This window comes from Gopherus evgoodei, chromosome 5 (assembly GCF_007399415.2).
Source record: "Gopherus evgoodei ecotype Sinaloan lineage chromosome 5, rGopEvg1_v1.p, whole genome shotgun sequence".
NCBI classification, from domain to species: domain Eukaryota; kingdom Metazoa; phylum Chordata; order Testudines; family Testudinidae; genus Gopherus; species Gopherus evgoodei.
Genome location: NC_044326.1, coordinates 61,308,113 through 61,332,640, shown reverse-complemented (window position 1 = coordinate 61,332,640; position 24,528 = coordinate 61,308,113). Strand labels below are relative to the sequence as shown.

Here is a 24,528-nt window from a genome sequence, read left to right as displayed (position 1 = left end):
GAATTCTGAAACTCTGCATTCCCCCACTTATCTTGCCTGGGGGCCCTCAGTCTGGTAAGTGTCTCAGAGCAAGCTTACTGGATTGAGCTCTGCACAAAGCACAACCAGAAGAAGTGGTTCCACTGATCCATGATGTGGGAGGCTGTTGGCCAAATCCCTCCTCTGCCTGATTCACTGGGCCAGAGTGTAAGAGCAAGAATCATTCTAGCCCAAGGTTAGGGCAGCCAAGACCACACAGGGAGTCTGTGGCAGAGTAGGCTAGGGATAATAGGCTATTTCTTCCCATAGCCTATAATCCAATGGTCCCTCTGGGATGTACAACCTCCAGAATGCCATTGTTTTGGGTGAAACAGAATACTGCTGCACACCTGTGGTCTGTTTGTAAAAGGCCATGTGTCTCATTACAGGAGTAAATTAGTGAAGGAAAGGAAAGTCACTGGGCATAGAGGTAGTAGACCAGGGGTCAGCAACGTTTCAGAAGTGGTGTGCCGAGTCTTCATTTATTCATTTTATTTAAGGTTTTGCATTCCAGTAATACATTTTAATGTTTTTAGAAGGTGTCTTTCTGTAAATCTATAATATATAACTAAACGATTGTTGTATGTAAAGTAAATAAGGTTTTTAAAATGTTTAAGAAGTTTCATTTAAAATTAAATTAAAATGCAAAATCTCCAGGACTGGTGGCTGGGACCCGGGCAGGGTGAGTGCCACTGAAAATCAGCTCGTGTGTCACCTTTGGCACGTGTGCCATAGGTTGCCTACCCCTGTAGTAGAGTATCAACCACAGAGAGAAATGAAAAGGTCCCAATGCAGAAGCCAATAGTAAGGAAGTGGTTAAGAAAGAGGATGTTGGGAGGCATAACAAGTGAGAAAAAACAGTAGGGAAAATTGAGTTTGGAGACACAGGCGGAGTAGCTGATGGAGAGCCTTTTGAAAATTAGGAATTTGAATATATGTTTGAGACAGCAGATTGCAGTTCCCCTAACTGAAAAGGGTACCAGTTTCTACTTGTGATACCACAATTTGTGATAAAAGGAAAGAAATATCAGACATGAGTCTCTCCTCAATTACACCAGATTTACACCAGTGTAACTCACTTGGGCTCGAGTCACCATTTCACAATCACGCATATAATTGTAAGATTCATACTTAAGTGAGGAGAGATCACGCCTATTTCCTGGGGTGGGGGCAAAGAGGGAAGAACAGAACAGAGGAAGGGGGATTCTCTTTTGCCTAGGCCCTGAAGATTTCCTTAAACATAAATCTTCATTAGTTTGTGCAGGGCCCCACACTATGCAGAAGATTTGACTATTGCGAAACAGGGATTAGACATTTATTAAAAAAGGGACAGATTCTCAGCAGGTGTAAACTGCTGTAGCTACATCGACTTCACTGGAGTGCTACCACTTTACATCAGCTAAAGATCTGGTCCAAAGACAGAAACAATGTTGACATTGTGAGTACCCATTAAAGTAAATATTCAAGTCAGGCAAACATTGCATGCAAAATATTTAACACAACTGGAAGTGCTGGTTTTTACCCTAGCAGAGCACGCACATTATCCAGCCAGCCAGAATTACTCACACATGTGCAGCTATTGTGCTTTCAGGTAAATAACTTCCATTATTTTAATTGCTATCAAATAAAAGATTGGCAATATCCACCACACAATGCATGTTGATCTGGTTATGGGTTGTGTTATATTGCTGACAAATATTCATTTGCTGCTCCTAAAATTTGCAGCATAACATTTTTAGAAGTGAAGAATTTAAGATTTTGTAAGATTTCATATTTTGCTAAAATACTAAGGATGAATGCAATGCCTACATGATTGCTAGCAGCTGTTTAGATTAAAAACCATTTGGAAATAAATGACTAGCAGGAGATGGTCATATTGGTAATGCTGAAATGTATAATTAGCAGGCCAGTTTGGCTCTCAGTTTGATTAAGTGAAAATCCAGGGTAACTCCATTGGAGAGCCGAGCAGAGTTTATCCCAATATTTGTAAATGTAATTCATTTCTGTAGTCAAACACTGTATGAAACTTCTGCTGCTAATGCATGCTACCGTATATACCAGCACAGTCATTCCAATTGTATCCTATGACTTTGCATGTTATTTAAATGACTGTCTGACAGAAAAATTGCATGTAAATCACCCAATAATGTGTAGCTCTACTACTCTTTAAGATTAATTGCATCACATGTTAATTATATCCTAAAGAAACATTTTGATGTATTTATTTTTTAGGATGGTTTGGATTTATCAGACCTTTAATTTCATTTTCTTATTCACTTCGGTTTACAGTGGTAAGTTTATGCATACTTCCTAAAATGTGCACACAGTGTAATATAACTTTAAAAAAAGTAAGAGTAAGGGGAATCATATTTATGACAGCTTAAATACTTGCATGCAAACTGAGGGTCCTAGATTCTGCTACTCTTACCCCACATTGAGCAATCCCATTGAATAGCCCTTGAGATCATGTTAGTAAAGATTGTATAGCCTGGCCTGATTGTACAGTAGACCTGATTCTACTGTTACACTGATATAAATTAGGAGTAACTCCAGTATAACTATTATGAACCAGTGCAGGTGAGATAAGAATCAGACCAAGTATATGTAGCCCAGAACACTAGGACCCAGATTCTTTGCTGCAGCTGAAGAGTGCATAGCACAGTTCCTGTGGGTAGGGCTTCTAACCCACCTCTTTTGGTCCCATGATCCAGGGCTGACTTTCCTCCTAGCCAGTCACCCAGTGTAAGTTAGAGCAGCGTAAAGCTGCTGTAACTTGTGCTGGCTGTCAAGGGATCTGCATAGCAGGAGCAGGAGATTGCTGTGGCTTTCCATGGTGTGAGGAAGCCACAGACAAGTATCCTTTCCCCTGGTCACTCCCCAATGCTAGCAGGTAGGAGCAAGGGTACAGTTTAAGAATGGTTCAGCCAAGCAGCCATATTGAAGAGAGAAACTTGGCCTAAAAGTAAGCAACATACTTTTAAAAAACTTCAGTCTTACACATTTCTTTGGTGACACTATTATGCTTTATTAAAAAAAACAAACAAGCAAAAAAAAACACAGCTGAGGAAACAGGTCAGGATACTAGTAGCATCCTTTTAACATCTGCCTATTATTAAATGGAAATAGTATTGTAAGAAATCTGAATAACTCTAAAACCATTTATCTGACTGTGCATTATGGTTCTGTTGAAGCAGCTGAAAGGTAGCAATCAGAGGAAAGTAAAACTCTTGTGTACATTTTTCAATGTCAGTATATGTTAATGATTTACTTCACTTGATTGACAAACATTCCATCATGTTTCCATGATGAGCTCTAGGCCAATAAGTTAGGAAGCATAAAACTGTAGTTGGTATTTCTCCTAATGAATTATCTATTTTCACACAGGATGGAGTTAGCTAATAGAGTATTTAACAAGAACAGACTGACAGATTCATTTAACATTTTTAAATAAATGTATTTGGAGTGGAAGCTCTAGAAAACTAAAAGCTTTGAACTTTGTCAAAAGGTTGTGCAAGCAATGTCCCCTACTAAATTAGAGCACCCCAAAATCAGAATACTAAATTCTTAACTTCTTCTGTAGTCTGTACAAAAAGGTAAATAAGTTACTGAGCATCTGAATCAGATAATTAGTACTATTTAAAAAATGTATTTACTATGCTAAATGTTTCAAATTGTAGCAGATGGCATTCCTTTTGTTGTCATAATTAAAGCTTATGGAAATAAGTTCTAGTGATAATATATTTCGAGAAAACATATACATATACGCAGAGAGAGAGAGAGAGAGAGAGACCATAGTCACATGCTATATTTATAAAATGCTTTTTTGCATAAACAAAGAGCTGCACTTATTTTTTGACAAATTGTGAAAGCCAAAATAGCTTGGATCCTTTCCAACTGAATTCCTTTAAAATATGTATTTTCACTGATATACCTAATCCCCTAAAATATGTTTTATAATAATGTGTATTAATGCGTCCTACATTTAATATGTTAGGGGATAAAAATGGTTTTAAAGTCCTGGAAGGGGTTAAGATTTAAATAGTTTAACTGAGGTGAGCATTTTTAAAAGGGTTAAACTTAAATATATTTAATTTTCTTCTTTTGTTTAAAGTGTTTTGGATATGGTTTTCAATTCAGTGTGAAGGCTGTCAAATAACAATCAATTACAGTAATCAATTTAGTAAATATATTTCACTGGAATTTCTTTCCAGTCCATATAGAATAGAATAATTTCCCTTTATCCATTTTTTCTTTTAATAGTAGAACTGCATCCTGAGGAAAACTCTCATATATACACATGGATATACATAGCAACACCTCTTAACACTCCAGAGGGCAAAACAACAAGCAGCATAGTGTATGCATCGCTAAACCTGCATTGTGTGTGTTTTAAAACTGAGGGCAGGTCTACGCTAGAAGTGCGACATTGGTGCAGCTGCGCCGCTGTAGTGCTTCTGGTGAAGATGCTGTATGCTGATGGGGAGAGCACTTTCCTGTCAGCATAATTACTCCACCTCCATGAGAGTCAGTGGGAGAGTGTTTCCTGCCAACCTAGCACCAGTTTAGACAGCGCTTAGGTCAATCTAACTTGCATTGCACAGGGGTGTGTTTTTTTTCACACCCCCAGTGACGTAAGTTAGACTTAAGTGGTAGTGTAGATCTGCCCTCAGATTTAGCACCTACCCCTTTTTTGAAACATAAGAACAGATCACTGCAGCCTTTATTCTATTATTCACACATACAAGCTATGTGGATGTGTTTTGCTGTAGGAGAGTTAATACATGCTTGATGATGTGTGCCTATAAATTTGAGATTATATTATCGCTCTTTAGGTTCTCTACAGTTCCTAAACTTTTACTTTTTCACTTCACTTCAAGTTCAGTATTTAGTTTTGTGTTTAGAGAGTGTTTCGTTCCTTGGTATAAAGCAGGTAAAGCTAGATCCTGGATGGATTAAGAGGAAATAGAAGGTCCATCAAAAGTTGGAGTCCACTGGAGTTATGCAGATTTCCACCACATGTGAATCTGGCTCCAGGACCTGCCTTAGTCCTAGACCAATATGGTCAACATATTGTGAGATTTACCACCTTCAGTAACACAAACTAATGCATTTCACTATTCTATATCAGAATGTATAACTCAGATCTATGAAAATACGTACATCGAAGGAGGAGACGTGTCTACAGTTTTCACACCAAACCTTGATTACTGTCGAATAGTGTGTACTTACCATCCTATGTGTCTGTTGTTCACCTACCTTCCAGCAACATGGACTAAAGACCCTGCCAAAAGGTAACATACCACATCTCTGTAACAGAAGCAGATTTTTCTGTGTTACGGATGCGAAATGTATTTTAGGTACTCAGCACCACTCGATGTAATATTATTACATAGGAAATGCTGTAATGTGCTTAAAGGAAGAACATAATGGTGGCTCTCACAGTAGAAGAGCAGGTTGCTTTGGGTAACACTCACATTTCCTTAGAAAGGATCATCTAAAGCAGCGTTTCCCAGACCTTTGGAAGCTGAACTTCCCCCTCAGGAAAGGAAACCACTTGTGCACTCCTTCAGATCTGCTGTGTGTTGTTAAAGGACTGCTCATTTTAATGTCTAGATCTTCTTTAGATACTCCCTTCCCATAGCTAACCCAGCATGCGCCCCTCGCAGTGGGGTGTGCCTCGCACCCAGGGATATAGCAAAAAGGATTATGGTTAGACCCCACACAGAGTATTCTAGAGGTATTTTGCCTCCCTGAGCCACATGGCCTCCTGGAGTCCCCACATGAATAGTAAGTGCTGCCAAAAATGGAGCATGGACTACACAGCATGATCCAGCCCTAAGATTTTAAATCTGCAAGCATTTGGTGCCTAGATATAATGATGCTGGGGAATTTGGGAATGCCTAGATTTCCTTACCCCAGAACACCCCTTATGCTGGAAGGGGTCAGGAAGGGCTAGGTTAGGGGACTCCATAACTGCTGTCTTAAGGCAGTTTTAATTCTTCTTGCACCAGAAGGGGCTAAAGTGAGGCTGAGGCGCTGGCCCTGAAAGCACATTTTGCTCTTTGAGAATAGAAACACTGAACTAGGGTGACCAGACAGCCAGTGTGAAAAACTGGGATGGGGGTGAGGGGGGTAATAGGAGCCTATATATGAAAACGACTCAAAAATCAGGACTGTCCCTATGAAATTGGGATACCCTACACTGAACACAAGCTATTTTCCATGCGTTTGGGCTTTGTAGGTTAATTTGACCTAACACTGCTTTTTAAATACAGGTTTACCTGCTTCTTGAAAGACAGTGATACTGAAATATTGCCAAAGGTGGGCATGGCAGGTGCAATCTCTGGACATTCCTTAAAACAATGTAACACACAAATCAGGGGTAAGATATGGTTATTCATCTACTGTGCAATTTTACAGTGTGTCACACAACATATATTTCAAAGAGTTAGAATGGAACTAAAAAATGAACTAGAAAGATAACCATGGTGGATAATCACTTCATGGGAACTCTTTTCAGTAACAACTGACAATTCCTTTCCTAACTTCTTTTTGAATCCCAGATCCCTGACTTCTAGATTTCCAGCAACAGGGTAGTAAGGAAATTCTATCAGTACAATCTTATTCTTCCACTTGGTTTAATTACACGGCGGAGCACTCTGCAATTCTATGCTGCAGCTCTCCTGATTATTCTCAAATATATTTTGCTCCTCCATCTGAGTACTCTGTCATTTTTACTCCATCCAGTTGCTTATGAGATATTTGGCAATGTATGCCCCATAGCTCTATGGAGAATACGTCAGTCAAAACAAAAGCACACAATATTGGCTCTCTGTTGTTCCTGTGTGATGCTCCCACCTTGATGATGCCCTTTGATAAATCATTACTGAGTTCATCTTTAAATATTTAACCCAGTCTGGGAGTCAGTGTGCCATATCTAAGACATATCAATGGATGCTTGTTTTAAATCCATTATTAAAACTTCTTCATACCACCATCAAGATGTCACCAAGCTGAGACTAGTGCTCAGCAAAACAGATTTTGCATGATTGATAAATGCTTTCACTGCTCATGCGAGATTATATTTTTTGCAATTATTTCTTTTAGGAACCCCTTGCTGATATTGGGCCAAGCAGAGCCTGGCATATGTGGGCACAACTCTATTTTCTTCATTGGAGAGATGCCTGCTTACATCACTGTTAAATGTGGCCTATTATATAACACTAGACTGCAGCTTATTCAAAATTCAGCATCTCACCTCTCACAGGCACTCATCTGACAGCATTCACTACTATCTTGAAGTCGTTTTTTGTTGAATTATGTACTGATGCCAGAGTTATTTAACTCATATTCATAATTCTAAATTGCTTTTGTCCAGTCTAATAGATCTTGCTATAAAGGCATTTTTCCTGCTGTTCATTCTAATTAATGCCTCTGGAGTTATTCTGGAATCAGACTAGTGTAGTTCAAATCAAAATCTGGCCCTTTGCATTCATGATAAGGAAACAGCTCTGGCTAGCTGACAAATGTGCTGGGTGAATACAACCTGGTGCCCCAAAATGTAAAAAGTAAAGCCTCCATCTACTGAGGAGGGTGGGGGGAGAAAAAGAGATTTATTTCAATTTCTTTGGTCCAAATTTTCCCTTTGGATGCATGTGAACAACTCTGATGGACTCCAACGGGAGTTGGCTATTGTGTCTGAGGACAGAATTTTCCTGTTAAAAATGCTGCTTTATGCTTTTTGAATTTTGAAAGTAGAAAGACAAACTCTGATGTATCAATGTGAGCTGCCACGTGGTTGAAATCCCATCACGGTGACTCAGTGATCTGACTGTCCTCAGCTCTTTCCTCTTGCAAAGACACAGATGCATCTTTAAGACTAGATTCTGTCACTCTTACTTGTATCAAGTAGCATCTGACTTTGCAATCCCAGTGTTATGAATAGGGCTATGTACAAAATAAGGCGCTACTCCAGTGTATAAGAGCTACAGAATCAAGTGAGTAAGGTTGCTTCCTGTGAACTGCTGTATCTTTGGCACTTCTAAAATAGAATGTATTCAGAATAGTAGTTTGTTTGTATTCCCCAGCTTGCAGCATGGATGTCCATACAGGACTGGATATGCAAGGGACAAATTATAATATAACTACTGCTGACAACTATCAACAGTGTCAAAAGAGATGCACCAATGACGACAACTGTTATTTTTTTACGTATGCTTCAGGAGCATTTCACAGTGCAGATTTTCGGTAAATAACATTTTGACTCTAACTGAACAGGAGTATGCGTTAGCACTGTAATTTATAGGCAAAATTTAAGAAAAGGGAAGCTAAGGAAATAGCATTTACATAGCATTGTTCTCTTCGAAATGTTGAAATTAATCACAAATATCTTTTTCCCTATTCAAATCAGGTCTAGACTTATTGGTAGAAAAAGGTCTGTAGTGGTTTAACTTGGATTTATTCCTGGGTGAAAAGGCAAGTTTGGTATTACAATACTGGAGCGTCTAAAATGCAGGGGAGATGTAAAGATTTCATGTAATATTGGCTATCATTCTCTGGTTAATTACAAGTTATTGCCACCCCTCTTTTTCAGTGTTCCCATCTGTGAAATGAGGATAATGATACTTCATTCCCTTGTAAAGTACTCTGAGATCTCTAGATGACAAATGCTAGATCAGAGAGAGGCGTAATTGTTGTTAAAATGGGGATATTGCTAAATTCTAATGTTATTACTAGAGTATTTTGTTTTATTTAATAGAAAAAGCAACTGAGGAAGCTATGTCCCTGAGCCTTCACTAAGCTCCATCTGCACAGCACCTGAACAGTATCCCACTGACCTCAGGGATCCACATGCATTCAGCTCAGTGCAAGATCAGGAACCTAGGATGAATTTTAAAATTATTATTGATTACTACTATATTATTGCCATTAGTGTTGCTATGATTAAAGTTTGTTATTTTTTCTTTGCTGGCATATTTAAAAATGTAAATTAAGTTTCAATTATAATAATACAACTTCTGATGCACTACAGAAAACTTTGATAAATATTCTATTCCTATCTTACTACTCTATATTTGAACAGCACAATAAGCTCCTGTTCTTGGCTGTCCAGTTCCATTCCTACACTGTGATATTCCCAGCAAGCCAGACTGCTTAAGCAAACCAATGTCTGTACTTTGCTTCCTCTCCAGAAGCTATGAACAGAGTAATTGCCAGCAGTTCCAAGTTATTACACAGCTTTTTTCGAAGCTAGCACATTTATTTGTAAGGTTAAAGCATTACAAAAAACATATTAAAAATAATAAAAGAACTTACACACATGCTAAAAAGCTTACCATCGGTCACCCATTAGTTTTACAGGGCCCTAGAAGACCAAGTCCTTCCAACCTTGATGCAAGGATTGGGTTCCCCCCTTGGACAAAAAGTCCTATCCATTTTCTGGATCAGAAGGAAGGCTGCAGGTCACTTTAAACTCCAGGTTATTTATCCAAAAATCCATTTTTTTGTCTGGCACAATTTCAATATAATCCTCTGAACTCCCAAGCCTCATATCACATCTCTCTTCTAGAAAGGTTACATACAATCCTGGCCCACAAAAATGCATAAACTTTGCATTTAATACAATAAGGTTTTTTCCAAGGATATCACAGGAAATTGCTATGTTTGTCACAGACACTACCATAATAAAAATAATTACTAATAATCAAATTGCACTATTAGTAAATGTCTTCTGTATTTTTCTGTCCCGTCGCATATTTTTTGAGAAATTTACATGAAAGTTGGACCTTTTAAATATAATATTTTATTACTTTCATTCCTCAACACAATATGTCAGTGTGTTCATTTGCCAATCTACATTTTTAAGGCAATATTATAGCAGATACTTAGAGACAATAATAATTTTCTGCTAACAGGAATACTGAGCTGTTCATTTAGTTCATGCTTGTAAAATGCTACTATATAAAAGTGCTACTGTTTCCCAATGCACCCCAAATCCTGCAGTAGCTGTGGGTCTGTAGCTCTCAATTTCCCTATTTATTAGGCTCAAAGTCCTTTGCAAACTTTTAAAATGGTGACAATTATGACCAGGTATCTGGGCTCCACTTCTTCCCCTGTATTTGGCTGAATATTCTTCCTCTCCGTCCCATACATTTAATTTAAAATGCACCACAAAGAATCCTCTTATGCTGCCCAAAAATCCCAGGGAAGGCTCAGTGCACAGTGGTGAATCAGGATGAATAGGGATCACTTACTGCTGAGGACTTGAGTAAAACACTGTTTCACAGGCCTACCCCACAAAGATCTGGTTAGTGCTCTAGGAAGTGATTAGAAAACAGGGTACCATGAACTGGGACCTGAGAAGTTACATGATTAGTAGTTATACTGTGTTTGTGCTGTGATCCTGTCAGATCTTACAAGCTAAACAGGGTTCAGCTAATCAGTTGTTGTATGGGAGACTCTGCTCTGCCAAACTCCTCACTGCCTGTTCTATGCTGTGTACTGTGGCTGGCAAGTAGTGCTGGTGCAAGAGCAGAGAGCTACCTTGCTCAGGGAGAATTCTCCGATGGCCATTTCTGCCAAGTTTAAGTCCACTTGAGTAGCACAAAGTTGACTTCTTGGATCAAAGAATCTGGTTTGTTGTCTTACTAAATACATTTTTCCCCCCAATTCAGTAAAAAATGCTTCTTGAAAAATAGCAGGACGGGAACACCAACCAGTATAAGACTGCTTAATAATGTTGTATCTGGATTTTCATTAAAACCCTGCCAACTTTCTCAAACAGGTAACTATTTACATCTATTGATTTAACTTAGATTGAAAGCAAATGGAACAAGGTATTCTATACAGACCTCATGTGTAGAAGTGTTATATGCATGATGTAAAAAGACAGTAGTATCAACTCATTCCTTTTTTAGAACCTGTAGCCAGTAGTAAACTTCAAATTACAGGATCTGACTTATTTAACTTCTCTTTCTTATCATTGCTATGGAAAATGCCTTTGGAGATGAAGATCTCAAAATTTTGTTTTTGTGCTTTACCTTTGTATCATGGATACAAAAACTGTAAGATAAAATTCCATCAAAATCAGAAGATCAGGAATAGAATAAAGTTTGCTGCTTCAAATTATGTGCAGTGTATACACTTGGGGCTTGGCTACACTGCCACTTAAGTCAATGTAACTTATGTCACTCAAGGGTGTGAAAAAGCTACCCCCTGAGCGATTCAAGTTGTATTGATTTAAAGTGGTGTCCACACCACGTTACGTAGGCAGGAGCTGCTCACTTCCGACATAACTTCTGCCTCTCATTGAGGAGGAGTAAATATGCTAATGGGAGAGCACTCTCCCATCGGCACAGCACATCTTCACCAGATGTGCTACAGAGGTGCAGCTGTGCCGATGTAGTGGGGAAGTATAGACTAGCTCTTGAAGATCTTTAAAGCAAAGATAAAACTGATCAGAGAATAAGTTCTCTGTAAAATGCGGAAATCCTGTTGCTAAGCCTAATGTATGATTTGAGCCTGTTCCTACTATCCAGGCAAAATTCTCCAGACTGCAGGCTCAGATTCTGGATATTATTCCCTCTTGTACTTAACTGTAACATCCTGCTTCATCCTTTTCTTATCTCTCTCATCCTCCTCATATTGTCTGGCATTCTCCTATCTTAGTTGTGATATTTTTCTTCTTCGTGCATTATCTTAGTTCACAGATTCATAGACTCCAAGGCCAGAAGAGATCTGTGATCATCTCTCCTGTATAACACAGGACCTAGCACTTCCTTTAGTAGAAATCTCTTCCCATAATTGTAACACCATTTTGTATTTCTTGATCTTTCTGTTATTTGTCTTTTTCTGCATTAGAGTGTCTTATCATACTCTGCTAGTCCCATTATAGAAATATTATCTGGAAACGATCTCAAAAATAGTATAATTCAATATTAATATTATCAGTGATGACACCTGCTCACTAAAGTGTAGAAGATAATGAAGAGGAAATGGAATGGGGTGTGAATAAGAGAGAGAAGTCGTATCAGTGCCCATGCCAGCTGTAAAGCAGTAAAAACTAAGGAATGGCTTTTCACATTGTCCAGTTTTAGTTTATATTAGATAGACACAGACATGTATATAGAAGAAATTCCATTGACATTTAGTGAAATCACACTCACTACTTTTAGCCATCATAGATGGGAGGCTAAAATATATGGCAATATAATGTGTTTAAGTATGAGAAAATTGAGACCAATTTGAAATCTTATCAAAAGAATTGCATGAGTTACAGTAATTGTGATGTCACAAGTAGCTATCACAAATGTCGTGAAATCAAACTGCTAAATACATTTGAAAAATATTAGGGCTGTCAAGTGATTAAAAACATTAATCGTGAATAATTGTGTGATAAAAAAATTGTGATAATCACATGATTAATCGCACTGTTAATAAAATACCATTTATTTTAAATATTTTTGGATGTTCACTACATTTTCAAATATATTAATTTCAGTTACAGCACAGAATACAAAATGTGTAGTGCTCACTTAATATTTATTTTTTATTACAAATATTTGCACTGTAAAACACATTTTTTTTAATTCACCTCATACAGGCACTGCAGTGCAATCTCTTTATCATGAAAGTTTAACTTACAAATGTAGAATTATGTACCAGAAAAACTGCATTCAAAAATAAAGCGATGTAAAACTTTAGAGTCTACAAATCCACTCAGTCCTACCTCTTGGTCAGTGTAAATGTGTGGGACTCACCCTTGTGGCACCTCCTGCTGGTTATCTCAGGGAATTAGCATTTCCAGCCTCCAGAGCACCCTCTGCAGGCCAGTATCTCACTGCCACTGGCTCCCATGTCCCTCCCAGGACCCAGTGTCCCTTATCTTTGGGATGCTGCCTCCTGCCAATATCCCTGCAAACGCAGGGTCTTCCCACCCAGGGGAACCCCCAACCCTCTATCCCCACCTTGCCTCAGTCATGGGCTACTCACTATCTAGCCCCTGCTCATTGCAGTGTAAAAAGCCACTCATCATAGGCAAGGGGGGTTTGGACTTGCTGCCTCTGCCTACCCATGGGCTGCCCCCTGCAATCCCAGAACCTAATTGACCTTCCACTAGGCCATAGCCTGGGGGGTTTCCCCGCCAGAGCTCCCCAGCTCCCTTGGCCTTCCCCAAGCCCTGCTCCACACCAGGTACCTTTTCTGAGCTCCCTGCAGCCAAGTCCCTCCCTCTCAACACTAGAGAGAGTCTGTCAGCCACTGGCCCTTAGCTTTCTTATAGGGCCAGCTCTGGCCTGATTGGGGCACGGCCCCAGCTGTGTCTGCTTCCCCCAATCAGCCTAGATTTTCCTTCCCTGCCACAGCCCTCTCCCTGGGCTGTTTTAAACCTTTTAAGGCAGGAGTGGTGACCACCCCATTACAGTCAGCCAATCACGCAGACAAACAAAGTTGGTTACAATTTGCAGGAGATAATGCTGCCTGCTTCTTGTTTACAATGTCACCTGAAAGTGAGAAAAGGCATTCATATGGCACTGTTGTAGCTGGCGTTGCAAGATATTAATGCTTCAGCCACCATTCCAGAAGACATGCTTCCATGCTGATGATGGGGTCGCTTGATAAAGATCCAAAGCAGTGTGGACTGACGCATGGTCATTTTCATCATCTGAGTCAGATGCCACCAGCAGAAGGGTGATTTTCTTTTTTGGTGGTTTGGATTCTGTAGTTTCTGTATCAGAGTCTTGCTCTTTTAAGACTTTTAAAAGCATGCTCCACACCTCATCCCTCTCGGATTTTGGATGGCACTTCAGATTCTTAAACCTTGCGTCGAATGCTGTAGCTATTTTTAGAAATCTCACAACGGTACCTTCTTTGCATTTTGTCAAATCTGCTGTGAAAATGTTCTTAAAACTAACACATGCTGGGTCATCATCTGAGTCTGCTATAACATGAAATGTATGCAGAATGCAGGTAAAACAGAGCAGGAGACACAATTCTCCCCCCAAGGAGTACAGTCACAAATTTAATTGATGCATTATTTTTTTAACGAGCATCATCAGCATGAAAGCATGTCATCTGAATTGTGGGCCAAAGCATGAAGGGGCATACAAATGTTTAGCATATCTGGCATGTAAATACTTTGCAACGCTGGTTACAAAAGTGCCATGTGAATGTCTATTCTCACTTTCAGGTGGCTTTGTAAGTAAGAAGCGGGCAGCAGTATCTCCCGTCAATGTAAACAAACTTGTTTGTTTTAGCGACTGGCAGAATAAGAAGTAGGACTGAGTGGACTTGTAGGCTCTAAAAGTTTAACACTGTTTTGTTTTTGAATGCATGTATCATCAGGTAACAAAAAAAATCTGAATTTGTAAGTTACACTTTCACAATTAAGAGATCGCATTTCAGTACTTGTATGAGGTGAATTGAAAGACTATTTTATCATTTTTACAGTGTATATATTTGTAATAAAAATAATATAAAATGAGCACTGTGCATTTTATATTCTGTGTTGTAATTGAAATCAATATTGAAAATGTAGAAAAACATCCAAAATATTTAATATGTTTCAATTGGTATTCTATTGTTGTTGTGTGATTAATCATGATTAATTTTTTTGAGTTAATCGCATGAGTTAACTGCAATTGACAGCCCTGAAAATATTTGTCTTTTTCCTTTTGCTTCTTAACATATATGAGAAAAGAAAGAAGGAATGAAGGAGCACAAAGAGAGATCTTTTTGTAAGATGTTCATAAAAATATGATTTCTTATTAAAATCTTATGCTATCCTTCAAACAGAGAGGAAAACTAATAAGGTTTGTATATAAATGCATCTCAGTTTTCTGATATCAGTAATTACTAGAGTTTAGATTTTTTCCCCTTCTTTTATACAGATTGTCGTATGGACATTTTTCAAGAAACAACATTTTCAGGAATTGATCTTACAAGTGTTTTCACTCCTGATAGCTTTGTTTGTCGAACGATTTGTACTTATTATCCAAACTGCTTATTCTTTACCTTTTTGACCAGGGAATGGGAAGTAGAAACACAAAGGTGAATATGACAGTTAATTTTTAAAATTCTAATTAGAAATATTAAAAATACTTATGTCCATTTTAAATAACAAACAATAAAAGTTCTGGACCACTCTTTCTAGGTTTCAGAGCCCAAGCTCCAGCCTGAGCCACAACTTCAAAGCACTGTCTACACAGCTATTTATAGATCACTAGTACAAGCCCAGCTAGCCTGAGTCTGTCGGTCCAGGCTGGGCAAATTGCTGCTGTGGGTTGTGTAGACATACCCATAAAGTCTTATGTGAAAAGAATGTTGAGGTCATAAGCACCAACTTCCTCAGTTTTTTGGGGGGGCTTGACCCTAGCTTCCCCCCTCAATGCCCTGCCTGCGCTTCACCCCTCCTTCCAAGCCCCCCCATGCCTGCCTCTTCCTGCCCCTGACACTGAGTAGCTGATTGTGGTGTGTGGAAGGCACTGGAAGGAAGAGGGAAGAGCTGATCAGCGGGGCCGCCAGTGGGCAGGAGGCGCTGGAGGGAGGAGGAGGGGGCAGCACTGATCGGCGAGGCCACTGGTGGTGCTGAGAACCACTATTTTTTCCCGTGGGTGCTCTGGCCCCAGAGCACCCACAGAGTCAGTGCCTATGATTGAGGTTGCCATTTCAAGGGTGCATGTGCAGACCGATGGGCAAAACTACTTTGGAAAGCTCTGGCTCTGGGCGCATGGCATATGTGCATAACCCTCACTGGAATACAGATAGGGACCACACATCTCGAAGAACCTCCAGTTACAGGTAAGTAACCTCCTCTTTCCTTGCAAAGCGAAGGCTGCGCAGAACCTAAACTCACCCCTTTTGCATAATCATTATTACCATGCAGTTTTTAATAGCATAACCGCACGGCATTTCACAAAAATACTACCATACACTTTTATATCTAGCACCTTTGATGTCGAACCATGGAATCGTAGCATTCTCTTAATGTCTTTTTATATGGAATTATTTTTGCAGAAATGTAAAACAATACAGATAAAAAAGGAGCTTCACTTGCTAGGACTTGGAAGTGCTGCTGCTTTTCAAAACCTTGGTAATAACAGGCCAGATCCTCAGCTGGTACAATGCTGTGCTATGTCAATTTACACAATGTCTAATTACCCTAGAGCCAGACTCTGCAATTTATAGTTTGATCTATACTGAAGGGGCATTTAGTTTGGGAGATCAGTGTTAGGCCATGTTCAGTGACTTAATACTATTTTTAATTTTTCTTTTAGAAATCTTTGTTTCCTTAAGACCTCGAGAACTGGGGTACCACATGCACGTGTAGAAAGGGAAAATGCTATGTCCGGTTTTAGTCTTCTAAACTGCAGAAGATCTTTTCCTGGTAAAGCATGCATTACAATAAAAACCCACATCAATTTCAATGGTTAATTTTAATAAGCAATAGAAAATTAGTCTGAGAATGGAACACCAGTGCAAGGAACATGTTGCTTTATTGACATATGCAATGTTAATGCCTTACAGCCTGCCATTCCCGCATTTACATGGACACAAACTTTTTGGGAGATGAATTGAATGTTACCTATGTTAAAGGACACAAAGCTTGTCAGCAAGTTTGCACAGACAAAGTCCGCTGCCAGTTTTTTACTTATTTTCCACTCCAAGAATCGTGCAACAAAGAAAGGTAAGATAATTTTTTGTAATGTTTTAAAATTTGCTGAAGAAGTCAAACAGCAAGTATATTAGGTAAAAAATTATAATTTAATCTGTATATTCATCTGATCTACAGTAAATGCAAATGCTCCTTGAGAATGTCGTCAGATGGATCCCCAACTGGAATAGTGTATGAGAAAGGAAGGATCTCTGGCTACACATTAAGATTATGTAAAAGAAAAGCCAGCACTGGTAAGCAAAAGTTTCACTTACTAAAGCTGTGCAAAGTTAATGGACAAAATTCCACTATGGTGTATAGCTCCATTGACGTCAATATGAGTAAACCTAATTACCACAATTATTCACATAAATGGTATCTTTTTCCATGAATAGTCCCATAAGGTGTCGTTCCACAAGACTAAGAGTGGCAAAATCGAGTGGTAAATAATGTGCACAGTGTTAAAACAATAGATTTACACTGAGATCATACTCATAAAGGAATCAGAATTCAGTAGGTGTCACTCTTCCTCTTAGTACTTAGCTCATGCTCCAGACGTGGCTGAAATTCCACTGGTGGGTGAAATGTTTCCAACATATAGTTCATATATCGTTTGCAGAACACTTTCAGATCTTTTGGGATGCATACTGCTAAATAAAGCTATACAGGCTTTTAATTCTTTCCATAGTGTGTACTCAACCATCTAAAGTAAAAGTTGTCGGAGGGACGGATTCTCTCCGTGGTGAATGGCCATGGCAAGTGACCTTGCAAGTCAAGTTATCTACTCAGAGACATCTCTGTGGAGGATCAATTATCAGCAATCAGTGGATTCTAACAGCTGCACATTGCATTGATAAGTGAGTACTACTCATAAAGGAATGAATTAGTGTAAGCTCTTTCTGACACCATGTGAGGTCTCAGTTAACACCTGTCTTTCACAAAAAATAAATATAAATAGTAAAAATGAGGAGTAGGGAGGAAGCAACTATTTTAATGAAACCAAAAAGTGAAATTTTTAAAGCAGAAAATTCAGGTTTCCACAACAACTGGAGCTCTGAAGTATTGTCCTGTATGAGAAGACACTTCCTGTACCAATATTTTCAGTAATTTATAATGTCTTTTAAAACCCCACAGACTGAAATTTCTCTTGTTTTCAGCTGAAAGGTGAATTTCACTGGAAAATGTCAAGTTTTGTGTAGCCACTGTACAGTGAGTGTGAAAAAAATGTATTTTTCACCAAGTTATTTCCCCCCACAAAGGATGCTGTGTTCCGAGGGCTTTTGTTGAAGACAAAATTTGTCAAAGACTTGGACATGAATGGAGATTAGTGTCTTTGACATGTTTAAAAAAGTTTGCCTACAGATAAAGTGTTGAATAATTGCATACAGTGTTGAACATGAACTGTATGCTAATCTCTGGGATTGCTCTAATCTGTTCTATTCTATGACAGCTGGTTATAGCCCCTAGCATCTGGTTGCCAGTTGAAAATAGCTAGAATACAGCAGCACTGTATCCCTGCACTCTTCTCTCCACAGCACATCCCCCAGTGCTGGCTGTGAGACATAGGAACTAGCTCTTTGCTAGCTGAGGACTCTGCCATGCGAGGGGAACTCACAGCTGGCAAGATCTGGTCAATTTCTATTCTGTTTGCCTGGAGTAGTGTCAAGGGTCTGGAGCACCTCAGAGATTCTGCCCTACTCTGTTTAAAAGTTCCTGGAAACAGGGACTTACACTGGAACTGATCTCTAAAGCATAATTACTAGGGTGTTACATTTGAAATGCTTCAATTTAAGTGACTCATTGGATAGCCTGTCCCTCTTCTAAAGCTTCTTTGTATGAATCAGTTATTTTTATGTTCTAATTACTAGTGATTTGTAAAACTACCATGGAATTTAGTGCAGCCAGCAAGTACTGAATGCTAGAGTGCATAGAAACATACAACACATACCTTTAATGGTTGACAAGTTTGGGAGTACAGATGAAGCCATTAATATTTTGGAGATCAGATATACACAACGGACATTTAGCTGCTCCCTTTGCCTCATTGTGTCGTCTACATTTTAAAAAAGCAGCTCATCCTGTTAATTACTGATGAAACTGATGTCTCTGGATGTTGCCCCCAGTGCTGTGGGAACCATGCTGAACATGAAGGAGATGACAGGTGACAGGCCCAAAAGAAGGAGAGCATTGATCCAGTAACATGGCTACCGTTAGTCACAGGGACCTCAAAATCAGGCACCTTACTCTGCAAGTAGTGTTACCTAAGGTTGTCAAACTCTGGCCCAGAGTGACAAGTCCAATAGTGTAAAGATTATCTTTACATGCATGTTATCAAAAGTTTATTTACAGGAATAGAATCTTTCCAATGTTTTAAAAGACAAGAGGCACCCTATTAAAAGAAAAACAGCTTTCTCCGTTGATGGAAAATTAGTTAACTGATATTTGCCAGTTCACATATAAACTTTCTGTAGGAAATCAATTTAAGATAATTTATATTTATATTTACTTAATTTATGCACTTACTGAACTTTTAACAATGACTTAATAGTACAATACTGAAATCACATAATTGCCTACAAAGTCACTAGTACATGCACTCATATGAAATTTGAATGTAGAGAAATGAACCGGAATTTTTCATATAGCTCTATGTAATTAAATTTTCTCCTTTATATTTACAGCAGAATTTTTAGTGGTAAGAGTCATCTTTATATTAGATAAGTCCTTGAATATACTTTACTGGAATTTACATTTTCAGTTCTATTTTGGCTAATAAAAAATGGCACACTGAATCAATGAAAAGACTCACATTGACTTCAGTGTTGGTTGGATCAGGCCCTTAGAAAGGAAAATAAGGAGAGTAGAGACTAAAAAGAGACCAGAAGGGAGAGATAGAAAGAAGATTAAAAGGGACCAGAAAGAATTTGAATATAAAGGAGAGAGAAAGCTGATGTGAAGATGGGAATATAAATGAGAAGAGGAACAGGAGACATGCAAAGCAGAGGAGAGGGAAAAGCTGAATCTCTTTTTAGTTTGACACTATGAAAAGGCAGCAATGGAAAGAATGGCATCAGTGCTTGCTTCTGTGCACCCATGGGTAACTGAAAACATTGGCACTTGCAAACAATATAAAATAGTGAAATTCTCTGAACTTGAGATTGCTTGTTTGTCTTTTTCCTTTAGTCTCGAGAATCCCAACATTTGGCGTGTTTATGCTGACATTTTAAAACTATCAGAAATAAATGAGGATACACCTGTCTTCAAAGTCCAAGAGATTATTATTCACCCTCAATATGTGACCGCAGAAACTGGATATGACATCGCCTTAATGAAACTTGATAAGCCTATGAATTTTACTGGTACATAGAATATTACATTATAATAAAATTATTTCTCTAAATTTGGAAGCCTGGTAGGGTGACCTAACGTAGTTCTCAGCACTGCTGTGCATGAAGCTAGGGTTCCATTGCTCGAATATACAGCTGATGGGTTCTGAGGGGAGTCAGAAACTGGGAATGGGCAACAGGGGATGGATTACTTGATGATTACCTGTTCTGTTCATTTCCTCTGGGGCACCTGGCATAGGCCACTGTCGGAAGACAGGATACTGGGCTAGATGGACCTTTGGTCTGATCCAGTATGGCCGTTCTTATGTTCTTATGAGACTCATCCTGTTCACCTTGAACAGAAACATAGGGACACTGTACAGTCTGCAGGGAGAAGCCTATGGAGAAGAATAGCATCAGGGCTTCAATGGGGACACAAAGAACCTTAAAATTAAATCTTTCTTCTGACTAAACTCGTATTTTTAATTAAATTTTAGATTTACAACATCCCATATGCTTGCCATCAAAAGAAGAAACAAACATAATTTATACCAACTGCTGGGTGATTGGATGGGGTTACACAAAAGAACAAGGTACAGACAAATATTTAACCCATGAATACCTATATTTCAAGGACCATATCATGCTGATACCTGTAAACAGGAACTGAGGTTTCACTCTACATATAAGGCAGTCATTTGCTCACTATTTTACTTATATGAGCTCCCACCAGAATGAGTGTGCATGAATAAGACTATTCCTAAACTATACAAAGACCCTTTATATTTATACATATACGTCTTCTAGAAGCCTTACTGATGTTACAACTGAGAGTGCAATTTACTCCTTGTGGTGTGTCACTTCACATTGTATTCTCAGTGAATTCCCAATAAGTCACAAATATACGTCATATGCACTGATGGGAATGTGATAATGAGGTAAATGATGCCAATTTGTTGGTCCATAGGATATCCATCCATTCCATAGTGCATCCATATACCTGTTCTACATTTAGGGCCTGGTCCTTCAAATGTTTACACATTTAGTATTTTTTCTTACATGGGGCTAGATTGCGAACTCCTTACTCATCCTAGTGAGCAGTTATTCACATGAATATTTCCCCATACCATTATGAGGACATGGTTCACAATCTAGCCTATTGAGTCAGCAAACCTCCATATCATGGCAGGAAATAGGGCGAGGGATGATATGTTTAATAAGTGGCTCTCAGAACATAATTATGATGGGTGTGAAGCTCTTGTAGAACCCAGAGTGAGGGGAAAAGAGCTGATTGGCTGGCTGAGCTGTCAGTTGCCCAGAGAGACAGGGATGGATCTTCTCTTCCTGCCAAACAATTCTGGATAGGGGAGCCCTTTGTAAAACTCCCCAGCTTCCAGTTGAGAGTGGGAGTTGCATTAGGAAGGGTCACTTGGAGGAACCTGGGCCCACTGGAGTTGTGTTGTGGAATGTATTCCTTTAAAAACTTATTTTAAAAAATTGAGTTTTTTTTTTAAAAGAACCCTTCTGAACTGGGTCTTGCTGCTTATTGGACAACCTTGCTGCTGCACTTTGCCAGAATTATATAGGTATGGCTGAGGCCTCACTAAAAATCCGGTTCTTTTTTTTAATTTACTGATCTACAACTAAAAAAAACGGAGTAGATTTTTTGCTAAAAATTATGCACTTTGGGTTGAAATTGTCAAAGAAGACAACAATCCATGGCATTACTCTGGATTTACACTGCATTATCTGAGCAGAATCTGGCCCATGGCTCTTGCAAGTTAATGCTGAGTGGGGCTTGTTCAGTGTGCCCTTTTTGTAATAACTCTACTTTGGGATTCCTAGAGTTTTATTTTCCTTGTTTTGATACAACTGACACTTCTGTGATCTTTGCTATGTATTGTGTTGCTTATAGATCAAGTGCAAGATATTCTTCAGAAGGCTACTGTTCCTCTAATATCAAATGAAGAATGCCAGACAAGATACCAGCAGGACAGAATAACCGACAAGATGATATGTGCTGGTGATAGAAAAGGTGGAAAGGATGCTTGTAAGGTAATGGGATGATAAGTGCACAGTCATGCATTCTAATCACTGGCTACAATCTTGCCTCAGCTATTAAGAAGTGGATGGGTGCATGGATATATATATGGCTATAATATAAATTCTCACTTGTATCTGCCAAAAGCATAGATAAGTGAGTTAAAGATTTCTTTTCAGCTAGCACACAGGGACAATAATGCACCTGCTTTTTTGGCACAGTAGTGGTGGGGAGGAGATGGTCTCCCTAACAGAGGACAAGCCAGATAGAAAGCTTATGTTACATTTGACCTTAGTCAAAAAGCTGAGGACAAAGGGATGTTCAGATCAAGATCGCAAGATAAAAGCCTGCAAATTGTCATCTTTTTCCCTCTCACTAGCATATAAAGGAGAGGAAATCCCTAATTAGAAATACAAATGTGTATTTCATTAGGCTTTAAACAAGAAGATGTAGATATTGGTTGGAACTCTGCTGGATAGTGTTAAGTGGAAATTTGTCTAACTGAATGAAAAATATGTAGAAGTTAACTTTCATGAAACACATGAGCCTGATACAAACTCCTGTAGCCCAGATCTTCAAAGGCATTTAGGAGCCTACCTCCCATTGAAATGAGTTGGAATTAAGCACCTAATAACTTTGTGGATCTGGGCCTGTGTTATGCAGTGCAATTCCATGGAAATGGATGGATTTGGAATAGTCTGAAATGGGAGTAATGCTGTGGTGAATCTGGCCCTTTGTAAAAGAAGTAATAACCAAAATCATCCTTTGCACATCCTGTCTTTTTCTTCTGTGATACAGGGAGACTCAGGTGGGCCATTATCATGCAAACATGAGGAAATCTGGTATGTGGTGGGCATTACCAGCTGGGGTGAAGGATGCGCTCGCCCAGAGCAACCAGGTGTTTATACAAAAGTGGCAGAATATGCAGACTGGATTCTAGAAAAAACCATGTAACTTAAGAAAATTGTTGAAAATATGTGGATACCTAAATCATGGCATGAAACAATAATCCTGAAAGCAATTTTATGACTTGTTGAAATATGGTAAATTGTGGTCGTCTTTAATCTAAAGCACTGCAGGTAGGTTTAGTAAAGCAGAAATGCAAGAATGAACTGATTTACAATTGTATGTAATAAGAAGAGTAATAAAAAAAAATCCTGTTTTATAGTCACTGATCTGGAATAATAAAGACTATGTTCTAAACTGTTGATTTCCACATGCATGCCAATAATCGTTCTACTGGACCTGGTCCCTCTCCCACTGAAATCAGTGACAAGATTTGCCTTTCTCATCAATGAGAGAAGGATCTCAGCCTGTAGCATAAGAAGGAGGTGAATGGACACAGATACATTCTGGGTTTAGAAAAAAGCATAAAAAATTCAAGACAGTCTTGGCTGATGCTGCCTCTACAAGATTCAATAGTCATTAGTCTCAGGCTGGAATTGGATATCAAAACATTTTTCAGCTCCTTTCTTGGGATTTTCATGGTCTCTGTTTGTTGATGAGATGGCTATTTACCATTGGTGATGTGAAGAGGTTAATAGGATAGAGGATCATTGTTAGTGGAATATGTAGTCTCCTGAAGTTACATTTAGATTATTACAAGGAAGGAGGGCACGTGATTTCTATAATTGTTTAGTAAACTTCATACAAAGATATTTCTATACTGGCCATCCCTTTAGCAGCTGAACGCTGCACAAGCAAATTTTTACATTGTGTTTTGTATATTTACTTTAGACTAATTTCTTCAACACTTTTTTTTAAATGAAGGATGAGAAGGGAATCTAGTCAGAGCTCTTGGTGCTCCTTCAGGGAATGGGGTATTTACACATCTTAACATTGGTATCTCTTTTTTTAATGTTCTGTAACTTTGCCAGAAAGTTGCCTCAATGGCTACTTCTAAGACTGAAATCTGAAATAGGATTTCAACTTTGTAATGGGGTGGTAAAAACAACAGTAGTGTTCTCTTTTCTTGAATTGGTGCTGACCAGGGTTTATTCTCTTCCACACTCATAGACTAATTGCTGGTTGAAGCAGAACGTATAAGAACAACCATATTAGGTCAGACCAATGGTCCATCTAGCTTAGTATCTTGTCTTCTGACAGTGACCAGTGCCAGATGCTTCAAAGGGAATGAACAGAACAGGGTAATTATTGAGTGATCCAATCCCAGTATCTGTCAGTCAGAGGCTTAGGGAGACACACAGCATGGGGTTGCATTCCTGACCATCCTGGCTAGTAGCATTGATTGATTGACCTATCCTCCATTAACTTATCTAATCCTTTTTTGAACCCAGTTATATTTTTTGCCTTCACAACATCCCCTGACAGTGAGTTCCACAAGCTGACTATGCATTATGTGAAGAAGTATCTACTTTTGTTTGTTTTAAACAGCTATCTATCAATTTAATTGGGTGACCCCTGGTCCTTATGTTAAGTGAAGGGGTACATTAGCTATCTTCTAGTCATCTGGTACAAAATCTGATTTAAGTGAC

General features: G+C 38.8%; 1 protein-coding gene across 1 annotated transcript; it reads left to right on the top strand.

The window, feature by feature from the left end:
* Window positions 1-1,586: 1,586 nt before the first annotated feature.
* LOC115652170 (coagulation factor XI-like) lies at window positions 1,587-22,987 on the top strand. Its single transcript, XM_030563859.1, has 15 exons — window positions 1,587-1,609; window positions 2,251-2,309; window positions 5,147-5,309; window positions 6,294-6,400; window positions 8,106-8,265; window positions 10,692-10,801; window positions 14,904-15,063; window positions 16,290-16,399; window positions 16,540-16,699; window positions 16,805-16,920; window positions 17,355-17,523; window positions 19,850-20,025; window positions 20,490-20,585; window positions 21,908-22,047; window positions 22,832-22,987. Exons 1-15 carry the CDS (start codon window positions 1,587-1,589, stop codon window positions 22,985-22,987), a joined length of 1,905 nt encoding a protein of 634 aa, XP_030419719.1.
* Window positions 22,988-24,528: the final 1,541 nt, after the last annotated feature.